Source organism: Ictalurus punctatus, chromosome 15 (assembly GCF_001660625.3).
Source record: "Ictalurus punctatus breed USDA103 chromosome 15, Coco_2.0, whole genome shotgun sequence".
Classification (NCBI taxonomy): domain Eukaryota; kingdom Metazoa; phylum Chordata; class Actinopteri; order Siluriformes; family Ictaluridae; genus Ictalurus; species Ictalurus punctatus.
Window position 1 is genome coordinate 2,764,900 of NC_030430.2, and position 12,848 is coordinate 2,777,747.

Below are 12,848 nucleotides of genomic sequence, written 5' to 3' on the forward strand. Positions count from 1 at the left end.
GACTTTTTAGCGGATCCTGTGATTTAAATTTTGTGGTTCTGGGAGACTTCTTTTTGCATCAGTTGGTCTGCTCTTGGGCTGAATTCGCTGAGACGGTCGTTTGAAATCTGTGCCATTTGTAGATGATTCTCCTTACAGTAGAATGATGCATTTCAAATAATTTGGAGATCTTTTTAAATCCCTTGCCAGACCCGTAGGCATCCACAACCTTTTTTGTGAAGGCCTCGGAGAACTCTGTAGATCTTGTCATGATGACACCACACACCTCAATAGCAAAGGGAACACCAGACACTAGATATGAGAGATGAGAGGGGTGTAAATAAGACCGGTTCCACCTGCATTATCTATGCAGGTTCTTATCACCAGCACCCAATCTTGAACACCTGATTCTAATTTTATGGATCTGAAGTTGTGATCATTGTAGGGGTGTACTTACTTTTTCCATGATCTGTGACTGATCTGTTTTCTGTTGATTTTTTTAAATTGTGAAAATTACTACAAAATGTCAATTTGATAGTGTATCAGCTTCATTAAGAGTACTGTTTCAAAGAGGATCAAATGTTTGCTTGTCCAAATATGTAAAAAAAAAAATAAATAAATAAAAAAATAAAAAAACTAGTTGACATCTCACCACAGCAGTGATTTAGTGATTCAGTCGATTATCTATGCAACCGCTAGTGCTTTAGTATATCTTAGCAATGCCATGATGATGCAATGTCTGTCTACAATCCCTCAGCCCAAGGTGTATCCAATAAAGACACCACCTTCACAGACAAACTCCACAAACTTGTAGATGATTGGACAAAGGAGGCCATTGAACCTGCCATCTCCAAGCCTTCGCTCAATCAGCTCAAGCAGATTCAGCAAGCGCAGGATTTAGGTGGCTGGAACCAGCTCACTGAGGTAATGCATCGACCCAAATGCAACTATATGATCTGTCAGTGTATAATAGCAGTACTAGCCGTTATACACAGTAGCAATACTATTTGTTATGGATCTCTATTCTTTTTATATTTCTGTAGTCTACGTTGGGTTTTTTTTCCCCAGTTTAACCGCTTCCTGCTTTTAAAACATAAAATATAGCTTTTTAAAATATTACACTTAGCAGGTCAGATTCAGAGTTAGTGATGTTATGTCAGTATTTACACAGGGGGGGAAAAGAAAAAAATCAGGGATTGAAAATGCAGATAAGCAGCAGTCAAATGTAATAGGATGTAGCAAACGCAAGTGAAAACTAATATAATGATAGTAGATTAATGATATATTGCTGCATAAATAATCACATTTTTGTGTATTATATAATAAATAAATTGTCGTGTGCGAACAAAATTTTGTCTAATACTTTTCATTCAATTTTGGGAGTTAATTAATAAAATCGTGCCAATGTTTGTATTAACTCATTGTGCCCTCCTGTAAAATGTACCCACACTTTGAAGGATAAGCTGACCAAGCATTCAGCTGCTACACTTACAGCTCAAACGTTGTAACGTTGTACGGAGGATACACAAGTAAAATACGGGCTTTACCCCCCTTTTTAAGCTTTTATTTGATATGTACACGAAAGTAAAACCTTTCTACCATAAACTCTTCCAAAACCCAAAGTGTATTATACAAAAAAAAAAAAAAAAAGTCTAATCCAGTGAGCCCCTGCAACCGGTCGAGCTGCATAATCCTTGATGGAACGACAAAACATCATGGCGGAGGAGGTAAAGATGAGGATGAGCCAAGCCAAACAAGCTAGGTACTACAATTGCAGTAGAAAAAATGCGCAGTTTCAAACGGGTAACCTGGTTTAGATTAAAACCCATCCTCTCTCCAGTTCCTCTAGCAAGTTCTCGGGCAAGCTGGCACCCAAGTGGGAGGGGCCAGCTGAAATAAAAAGTAAGACGGGGCCAATAAATTACACTGTGTGTTGGAGCAACCCACCTAGAACCGATGTATTTAATGTGGTAAATCTGTGGAGGGGGGAATCTATGTAGCGTGGCCACATAAAGGGGAATATTAATCAAGCTGTTTATTGTCTAAATTACCAATATAATTCAGCTGTGATTTGTAGAATTATTTTCCCTATGGTTGTATTGCCCGGATATGTGATTGTGTTCCCGATTACTCTCGCGAGAGTTCGCCAGCCAACCATCAAGGGAATTCCCATGACGTCATTGGATCAGCTGAACGACTTTCCTTCCTATAAAGCAAACCGGCTTACCGGCGGGAAGGGGAGAAACGAAAAAAGCTCCAAATACTCCTTTTGGGGATTTTTCAGGCGATCACTTTTCCGCCGGTAACTCCTCTCTGAATACAGGACTTTTTCATTCGCACTGTCCGAATAAACTTCGAGTTCTGTTCGAGTTTTCCTGCATTTTAGACATATAATAAAGTGTCCATTCAAATTCTCTGCTTTTAACTGGGGCAGTTTGAAGGTGCGGTAGTCTGTTTTTTAAATCATTCCTTATTTGTAGAAATAACCTGGAAGATATGTGGAGCATGATTTTAAAAAAAAAACAACAACTGACTGTCATGGTATTACCCAACTAACTGTTAGAGACTTAATCCTGAAAAAAAAAAAAAATACTAATCTTACCTAATGCACCTTATCGTAAGTCTTAGACACATATTTCCTAATCCTTTTACTAAACCCTGTTCCTTGATGTAGAAAAGGCTGATTGTAAGCCTTTTTGAGTAGTAGCTGTATTTCAGGGAATGACGTACAATGCTTATAGTCTTTACTTCTGTGCCTTGTATTTAAAATATTATGATATTGATATATTTTGTTAACGTCTGTCGTCAGGCTTCACCTGCAGCGTGGTTCCCTACGACTTCCCTAAACCCCAGGACTGCTCACGTATCAGCCAGCAACAGCAACACAGGAGGCCACGCCCCTCCAGCCTGCACTCAGCCCTCCATCCCTCCTGTATCACAGCAGAGCCTCCAGTCCTTTCAGCCGCTTCAGTATGGCCAGCCCAGCATACCAGTCTCTAGTGTACCCACCTCTCTGACCGCCCACTCTACTACTTCTACATCCATGCCAGCCCCACCAACCACAACCGCCTCCACCTCCACAACCTCAGTCTACCCTTGCTCCTCCTCCTCCACAAATGCGTGATACTTCTTCTCCATTAGGACAGCAGTACGAAAGGATGAGCCAGGAGAGGAAATATTCCCACTTTGAGAATGTGAAAGCCAAACATGAATTCTTCTGGGTGTGCACATATATTTAAAAAAATAATAATAATAAATTAAGGAACTTTTGGACATTAGGTTATCTTCTTTTTTTCTTTTTCTTTTTTTTTTTTAACTTAACAACAATTCTAGTAAAAGGACTATTTGAAAAATTTTTTTTTTTTTTTTTTTTTTAAAGTGCAATTAGTAACCAAGATTTGAATTCATCCTTCTGCATCATCGTAACGTGTGTCTGTATAGCCTAACGAGATATTTTTTGAGACGGATACTAATCAGAAAGTTGCCATTTTAAGAGAGTAGAGCACAAGACGTCTTAATAAGCAGTGAGAGCAATCGCATGTTTCACAACAGAGCATGAAGACATTTACCTCGGAGCCATGGCTTCAGCCATGTGACCAACTTGAACACTGTTTTACGATCTAATGCACGGCATGTTCTTCATGTTTCCTCTATTTTGCACCGATTGATATTTGTATTAATAACATTTCGGTTAGTTAAGGGATTTCGGTAATAACATGAACAATCAGATTGAATAGTCAAAATTGATTTCAATCAAGTGTTCCGCAATGGATGCTGGAGAAGCTCTCCAGATTGTCCATTTCAGTAGAAATTTAAAGCAGCTGTGATTGCAGTATTTCCTATCTCTCATCAACAGACTCTTCTCTTCAGGTCGTTTTAGTAAGGATGGTTTCAGGATGCTGCAACTGAAGCGAGTTCTGTCCAGTCTTGTGCTAGTGTGTTTTGCACAGTTACCGACATCCCTCTGAGCTCATCAGTGAGCACTGTTTATCAGATTTAACCACTTGAGAGAAACTATAAACTGATGTACAGTGTATTCCTCATCAAACTTAATTTCATTTGCTCTCACGTTATATTTTAACGAGTGATGTATGTGAAGCTACCAAGAACAGAAGATTTGCACCTGACCGTATGTTTCCTTTCTGAGATTTTAAGGACAGCCTTAAACAGTAACTAATATAAAGTTAAATACTTTTTGCTTTTAAACTTAGGGTGGTGCTCGAAAGTTTGTCGACCCTTTTCTATATTTCCGCACAAATATGACCTAAAACGTCATCAGATTTCCACACCAGTCCTAACTGTAGATAAAGAGAACCCGATTAAACAAATGAGACAAAAATATTATACTTGATATTATTATTTTATTATAAATGATCAAATATTACATCTGTGGAGGCTTGGTGGCTTAGTGGTTAGCAACTTTGACTCGGACCTCCAGGGTGTGGGGTTTGATTCCTGCCTCCACCCGGCATGTGTAAAGTTTGCATGTTCTCCCTGTGCTTCGACTTGTGTGCTTGGGGTCGTTGTCTTGCTGCATGACCCACTTTCTCTTCAGATTAAGTTCATGGACTGATGTCCTGACATTTTCCGTTAGTATTCGCTGGAATACTTCAGAATTCATTGCTTCATCAATGATGGCGAGTCGTCCTGACCCAGACGCTGTAAAACTGGCCCAAACCATGATACTACCACCAGCATGGGATTACAGATGGGATAAGGTTCTTATGCTGGAATGCTGTGTTTTTCTTTCTCAAAATATAGCACTTCCAATTTAAACCCAAAGTTCCATTTTGGTCTCATCTCTCCACAAAACATCTTTCCAATAGCCTTCCGCCTTGTCCACGTGATCTTTAGCAAACTGCAGATGGGCAGCGATGTTCTTTTTGGAGAGCAGTGGCTTTCTCCTTGCACCCCTGCCATGCACACCATTGTTGTCCAGTGTTCTCCTGATGCTGGACTCATGAACATTAACATTAGCCAATGTGAGCGAGACCTTCAGCTACTTAGAAGTTACCCTGGTTCCTTTGTGCCCTCACAGAATATTACACGTCCTGCACTTGGAGTGATCTTTGTTGGTCTCCACTCCTGAGGAAGGTAACAATGGTCTTGCATTTCCTCCATTTGTACACAATCTGTCTGACTGTGGATTGGTGGAGTCCAAACTCTTTAGAGATGGTTTTGTAAACTTTTCCAGCCTATTGAGCATCAACAGCTCTTTTTCTGAGGTCCTCAGAAATCTCCTTTGTTCGTGCCATGACACACTTCCACAACAAGTGTTGTGAAGATCAGATTTTGATAGATGTTCTTTAATTAGAACAGGGCGCTCACTCACACCTGATTATCATCCCATTGGTTGAAATCACCTGACTTTAGCTTCACCTTTAAATTAACTGCTAATCCTAGAGGTTCACATACTTTTACCTCTCACAGATGTGTAATATCAGATCATTTTCCTCAATAAATAAATGACCGAGTATAATATTTTTGTCTCATTTGTTTAATTGGGTTCTCTTTGTCTACTTTTAGGACTCGTGATGGTATATTTATGCAGATATATAGAAGATTCTAAAACTTCTCAAACATTCAAGAACCTGTGTAGACAGAAAAATGACCAGCACCTTGTGAGTCAGTCATGTTGTTTAAAAATGTTTTTCCCATTGGAGGATTATTAGTTCGGCGCACAGTAAGATTTTGGTTTAAAATAAAAAAATTTATGTATCTTTCCCCAAATGGAAGTTGTTGTGTAATGTTCATAAAGACTGCAGGATGCAACAGAAAAGAAAAGTCATGAAAAGGACAGAAATATGTTTTGTAACGTTACTAACTGTTGACCTTGTGGATGTTGAGTTACCATAACTGTTGAACAAGATCATGGAGATTTGTGACGATAAAATTTCCAGTAAATCTGTGTTGGTTCTTTTGTTTTCTGTGGGTCAACCTACATATTTAACGGTGGTGAGTTTACGTGCTGTCAAGTCACTAGTATTTTCGTCTCATGCCATTGCTGTTTCTATCCTGAAATGTTACCAAAATGTAATCTAAAAGAAAGCATTATTTTTGTATTTTGAACTGGGCTTGTAAAAAAAAAAAAAATAATAATAACAAAAAAAAAAAAAACGTAAACTGATGTTCTGATTGGTGTTGCAGAAGCTGTGGTTGTATTATGATGGGTCACATTTCGTCTCAGCTCTGTTGATAGAGTTCCCCTGCTTCAGTTCTGAGATTTCTACGTGTCAAAGTTCACTTCTCTGGACGTTTCAGTAAGTTTTTGTTGCAATTCAATCGTATTTATATGGGGGGAAATAAATCAATCATTTTCATGCTCAAGTTTACCAGAGGACCCCAGATTAATGTAACTGAGCACCAACAACAAAGGTTTGTGATCTAGACTCAGATTAAACCTTTATTGCAGGTGATTTAGCTACTGTAAAACGATAACTAATGCAGCTGTTGATTTTCTTTGTTTTGTAACTAATCAGATTAAATGATGGTGTTAAACCCCAAAATGTGCTTCTCTTTCTATGTGACAAGTTCGAATGCAGTGTTGATACAAAGTTCTGCCAGCAGAGGTCTCCAAATTCACAGGAAAGTGACGCATTTATTCACTCTGAAGCAGAATACAATCCAAGTCTAGAGTCGAAAAGGGTCCAGGGTTTTTCTGAAGGGGTTTTTCTGTATATTCATTTGTATGCCAAAACATGATTGATTCGTGAGTATGTAATCACTCCGAATTAATACAGTTCGGACGTGGCACGAGTCATTAAATGTAATTATAGATGCAAAAAGATGACATGCAGGCAAAATTAACATCTGTGGTATTTTTGCTGCAATTTTCTGCACCTTGTAAATATATACATGCTTCTGTGAATGCATTATATTGCTACTCTATATAGCTATAGATCCTTTCAACTGCAAGTCTAGACTCATCTTATTCCTAGCTGTCGGAATATCGTTGTGAACACCTAAATACAAAAAGGAAAAGCAAAATAAGCAACCACAGTGATTATTCCTTGTCTGAAACAAAGGTCTTTTGAGAACATATCCCTTTCTGGGGATTCGTCTAAGGTGTCGAAGCTCAAAGCGTGCCATCTGCACCCAATTTTGTGGAAATAGAACATAACATAATGATGCCTAATTGTGAGTTGCTTGATGCAGAGTCTGTGATTTCAGAGTTGAGTAAGAGTGAAATGCGTGCTCAGAAATTTTTACAGTGGCCAGTTTGTTGGTTTCAGCCATGTTCTATCCTGGGTTCAGAAGTCAGCTCGGTTCTTGACAATGTGCCCATTGTGACTGACGGGTCTATATGCATCCATCAATGGGGGGATTTAGCAGTTAGACATGGCTGCAACACAATGATGCTCTTCACAGTGAACAAGAAAGCCATGCAGAAGCTCTGCAGCAAGCAGGGATTCACTGTACTCTCGATAAGGCGAGCTGCAAACAACCGTTTGCATCTCTGGGACGCTTCTGTTTGCCACTACAACTGGCTCCAGCTGTACCTATTCCTATAGCATTTCTAGTCTGTCTTTAGATTCGGTTTCCATTGAAAGCGTTTCAGTCTATTTCATGCACGTTTCCTATAGTGTCATTATATGCACAATAATGCTAATAATGTCTGCTTTCTGGGGCAATAATTCACATTATGCATTACCATTTCTTTAGTGCATACATAAACAGTTACAATGTTTCTAATAACCCTTTCTACTTCATGGTCACTGGGCATTTGTAATTATTAACGCAAAGTCAGAGGAAAGCAACATTACAGCTTTCACACACCTAGGAGGTCTATTCTATATCCTCCAGGTCCTGCACACTCTTAGCTTTTCCAGCATCTTCTGCATATTTGACCCCTTTCCGACAGCGGCTATATGATGTCGAGATCCGTCTTTTCACACTGAGGACGACCGAGGGACTCGTACACGACTATTACATAAGGTGTAAACATTCACTGATGCTCAAGAAGGCGACACGATACGTTAAGAGGCGGGGGGGTGTAAACTTTTGAACAGGATGATCGGTGTAACATGTTATTTTGTTTTCTGGGAGGCATGTAAATTCCTTATCTTCTGAAGAGTAGTACTAAATGAAGAAAAAAAAAAAAAGATCTACAATTTACACCGATCCCCATCCTGTTCAAAAGTTTACACCCCCCGGCTCTTAATGTATCGTGTCGCCTCCTTGAGCATCAGTGAATGTTTACACCTTATGTAATAGTCGTGTACGAGTCCCTCGGTCGTCCTCAGTGTGAAAAGACGGATCTGAACATCATATAGTCGCTGTCGGAAAGGGGTCAAATATGCAGAAGATGCTGGAAAAGTAAAGAGAGTGGAGGACCTGGAGGATTTTTCTGAAGAACAGTGGGGCGGTTTAACTGCTCAGGACGAACAAGGGACTCGTGAAGAACTCTCACAAAACATAAACACAGTCGCTGATCATCCAGGTAACGACACACGGGATTAATAATCAAGGGTGTGTAAACTTTTGAACTGGTTCATGTGTGTAAATTCAGTTATTATTGTGTCTTGTGGACTATATGTACACATCTGTTATGTGAAATAGTTTATTCAGGGCAAGACTAAATAAATAACAACATGGGGTTTTTATGATCCTCTTATTTTGATAAAAGTATTAAGATTTTCCAGATGCTGCAAGGCGTATGTAAACTTCCAACCGCAACTGCGTGTGCATATATATATATATATATATATATATATATATATATATATATATATATATATATATATATATATATATATATATATGAGATAGGAATTCTTTACAGTTTTCCATGGCGCTTGTTTTACTGTAAAACTGAACAAAGCAGTTGTAACTTCTTTTCAATTCAATGCCAGAATCAATGAACAGGCAATGAATACAGCTCAGCTTACTGAATAATATCCAATAAGCGAGCACGGGCACATGGGGGTAAAGACTGGTCTCTGTCAAGGCTGAAACAGGTTTACTTTGCATTGAGGCAGCAGTTGAATATGTACTTTATATCTTTATATAATATGTATGTGTTTGTGTGCAACGTAGCTCTGGGGCCCAGCATAGTCATTATTTCTGTGGTATGTATATGTATGTGTGTGTGTGTGTGTGTGTATATATATATATATATATATATATATATATATATATATATATATATATATATATATATATATATATATATATATATATATATATATATATATATATATATAATATGCTTCTGTAATGAAGCAGAATCCGAAAATCTATGAGGATCTACATTCAACGTATTATCTTTAAGCACAATCCAATAATGTATTAAAAAATGGGCAAAAGGTCATACACAATGGGCTGACAGTACTTCAGAGCAAACAGGTGCAGTCCAAAAAAAGTGCTCAAACAACAAAGAGCAAAGGGACGAACCACAGGCAAGACAAATCAGAAAAACATGGCTCAGAACACGCTCGACTAGGATACTATCTTAATGACATGAAGACATAATGCAGACTTAATAGTCTATGACCAGGAAGTCCAAATGGAATGAGAACAGGAAGTGACCTTAAAACTTTGAACTGTTGTGACAGTAAAATGATTACGGCCCTTTTAATTGGATGCCTTTGAAAACAACTTTCCTCAGTAATCAGTTTACCAACAGACTAAATATTTAAGAAGCAGGTTGGCCTCATTTTGGTGCACCCTGATGTGTTTACTTTGGGTGTAGTGTATCCGTTAGGAGTTAAACCCAAAGTGGGTGTGTTTATTATTAATAAGGAACCCTACTACTACATCTCCTGAAATACATAGGGGGGAAACTAAGAGGTAGAAATGGCAGCACTGTTCGGTGAATTCTGCTTCTGACAGTTCCTCAACCACAGCTAGTGATGTATATCTCAACTAGAGACTGTTTTTTTGTTTTTGTTTGTTTGTTTTTTTAGGTTTGTCCCTGCCTGCAGTCAATATTGGGGAGCAGCTAGATACAGTTAACTTAAGTACATCTCAGTAATATGTCAGTAGCTGAGCTATTTTCAAAACAATGACGTTTTTCCAATAATGAGCTACCTTTTCACCAAATAGTGTTGTAACCCGATAAAACACCTACACCGTCCCCCCCCCCCCCCTCTTTCCACATGTACAGTTCAATAGGGTTTTTTGACAAAGTGCAAACTACTGTTTACATCATGTTCCTTCTAATTAGTGTAGAACACCTGCAGGATGCAGCTCAGCTTACATGGAGCTGTGTGGAGAGTAACAGGATCACGCTACAGCTACTCAGGAGCATTCTACTACTGATGAAACCAGACTATCAAACACCCATGACCATATTTATCAATGTTTATTAGCAGGAAAAACTCACATGGCAGTGGATATGTGTTTGTTCGCTGTGCAAACAGGAACAGGAAATGACCATCCAAAACTTTGATTTAAGGATTATAAACATGGGTAGCTTGTTAGCTTTTCTTTTCTTTTCTTTTGTTATTGTTATTGTTGTTGACCTAGCTGTTAAGAGAGGAATCAGGAGTGATATTAGTCGAAGCAGTGAATTATTGTGATTCCCACCGTGGCCCTGTGTGTGTGGAGTTTGCATGTTCTCCCCGTGCTGTGGGGGTTTCCTCCGGGTACTCCGGTTTCCTCCCCCAGTCCAAAGACATGCATGGTAGGCTGATTGGCGTGTCTAAAGTGTCTGTAGTGTGTGAATCCATCCATCCGTCCATCCATCCATCTTCTACCGCTTACTCCTTTATTCAGGGTCGCGGGGGAACCTGGAGCCTATCCCAGGGAGCATCGGGCACAGGGCGGGGTACACCCTGGACAGGGTGCCAGTCCATCGGAGGGCACAATCTAGTGTGTGAATGTGCATGTGATTGTGCCTTAAAATGGAATAGTACCCCACCTTGTGCCCCATGCTCCCTGGGATAAGCTCCAGGTTCCCCATGACCCTGTAGGATAAGTGGTATAGAAAATGGATGGATGGATGATACATGTATTACTGTATACCCCCTAACATTAGCTAGCTAGCTAGATATTTCCCTTTTATTATTATTATTTTTAATTTTATTTAGCAGTTTTTTTCTTCTAAGAGTAAGTAAATAGAAACAAAAAGTCTTTATGACCTACCATGTACAAAGCATGAACAGTATATTTTTATTTTGTGCAATAAATTAGCTCCATATAAACTCAGTAAAAAAACAAAACAAAAAAAAAAGAAACGCCCCTTTTTCAGGAGACTGTATTTAAAAGATAATTTTGTAAAATCCTAATGAGCTTTACAGATCTTTACTGGAAAGGGCTTAAACGATGTTTTGTCACGCTTGTTCAATGGACCGTAAACAATTATCGTACACGCGCCTGTGGAACAGTCCTTAAGACGCGAACGGTTTACAGGCGGTTGGTGATTAAGGGCACAGTTACAGTAACTGTGGACACTAGAGAGACCTTTCGACTGACTCTGAAAAACACCAGAAGAAAGATGTCTAGGGTTCCTGCTCTCCTGTGTGAACATGCCATAGACCTGCTGCAGGGAGGCATGAGGACTGCGGATGTGTCCAGAGCAGTAAACTGCAATGTCTGTAATGTAAGACGTCTAAGACAGTGCTACAGGGAGACAGGAAGGACAGCTGATCGTCCTCGCAGTGGAAAATTACATGTGACCGTGTGTGTCCTCCAGACGTGATCAAGAACTTGCAGATGTCTTGGTGGAAGAGTGGAGGAACATCTCACAGCAAGAACTGACCAATCTGGTGCAGTCCATGAGGATGAAGTCACCAGATACTGATGGTTACTTTTAATATTGACCCCCCCTTTGTTCAGGGACTCGTTATTCCATTTCTGCCCGTCAAATGTCTGTGAAACTTCTTCAGTTTATGCCTCGGTTGTTGACTATTTTTCATACCTAATTTAAACCATCGTGACCCTCACCAGGCGGGTACTAAGGAGGCTTGAAACACGTCATGCAGCAACATAGGAGAATAATATACTCTTTCATGTCAGCGAACATGGTGTTTGTCCCATGCTTCATATCTGATGTTAACTGCTCTCGAAAGCTTAGAAAATTGTGCCTCCTATTCACATCCATATACGTTTTTTATGAATTGTATGAAAACACAATGCATGTTCTTTTGAAATCTTTTCTCAAATGTGCATTGTTCATTAAACACCAGATTAGATAAGATAGATAGATAGATTAATTGATCGATCGATTGATTGATTTTTAGATATACACTTTAGGTGCAAATGTTTGTGGACACCTGACCATCACACCCATATGTGGTTCTTCCCCACACTGTTGTCAAAAAGTTCTCGGCACACAATCGTGTAGGATGTCTTTGTATGCTGTAGCATTATAATATAACTGTAACTAAGAGACCCAAACCTGTTCCAGCAGGACAATGCCCCTGTGCACAAAATGAGCTCCATGAAGGCATGTTTTTCCAAGGTCAGAGCGGAAGATCTCTCAGAGCGTTGACCTCAACCCCACTGGAACTGGAACGCTGACTGCACCCCAGACCTCCACATCCGACATCAGCGCCTGACCTTCTTCACTAATGCTATTGTGAATATCTGAAATGAACCTGAATCCCTACAGCCACTTTCCAAAATCTACTGCGAAGCCTCCTCAGAAGACTGGAGGTTATTATTACAGCGAAGGGGGGGACTCGATCTGGAATAGGATGTGTTAATTAGGTTTCCACAAAGTTTTGGCATTACAGTGTACTTGTGTTTTTTGTTTCAACTGTCGGATGAATCTAGCACTTGGACAGCTAATCAGTAGTCGGTCGCGTGCACTCTGCTGTTTGGCAGAGTGAACACTTGGCAACTAGAGCGCGAGCGCTGTTCTGTGGTTGACATTTAGAGAGGGCGTGGTTACCGAGCGTCCCACTCAATCTGTCTCCGCTCCCAAA

At 39.6% G+C, this 12,848-nt stretch overlaps 1 protein-coding gene across 3 annotated transcripts in view; it reads left to right on the forward strand.

The window, feature by feature from the left end:
- Window positions 1-6,766, forward strand: part of si:dkey-151g10.3 (serine/threonine-protein kinase WNK3) — a 63,299-nt gene extending 56,533 nt beyond the window's left edge. For 2 of the 3 annotated variants that reach the window (XM_017488041.3, XM_017488042.3), the window contains exons 23-24: window positions 737-903; window positions 2,789-6,766. In XM_017488041.3, coding sequence (XP_017343530.2) covers window positions 737-903; window positions 2,789-3,103 — 482 coding nt within the window. In that variant the 3' untranslated portion in view covers window positions 3,104-6,766. The remainder of the gene's footprint in view (window positions 1-736; window positions 904-2,788) is intronic. The other variant, XM_017488043.3, reaches the window with a different exon arrangement.
- Window positions 6,767-12,848: the final 6,082 nt, after the last annotated feature.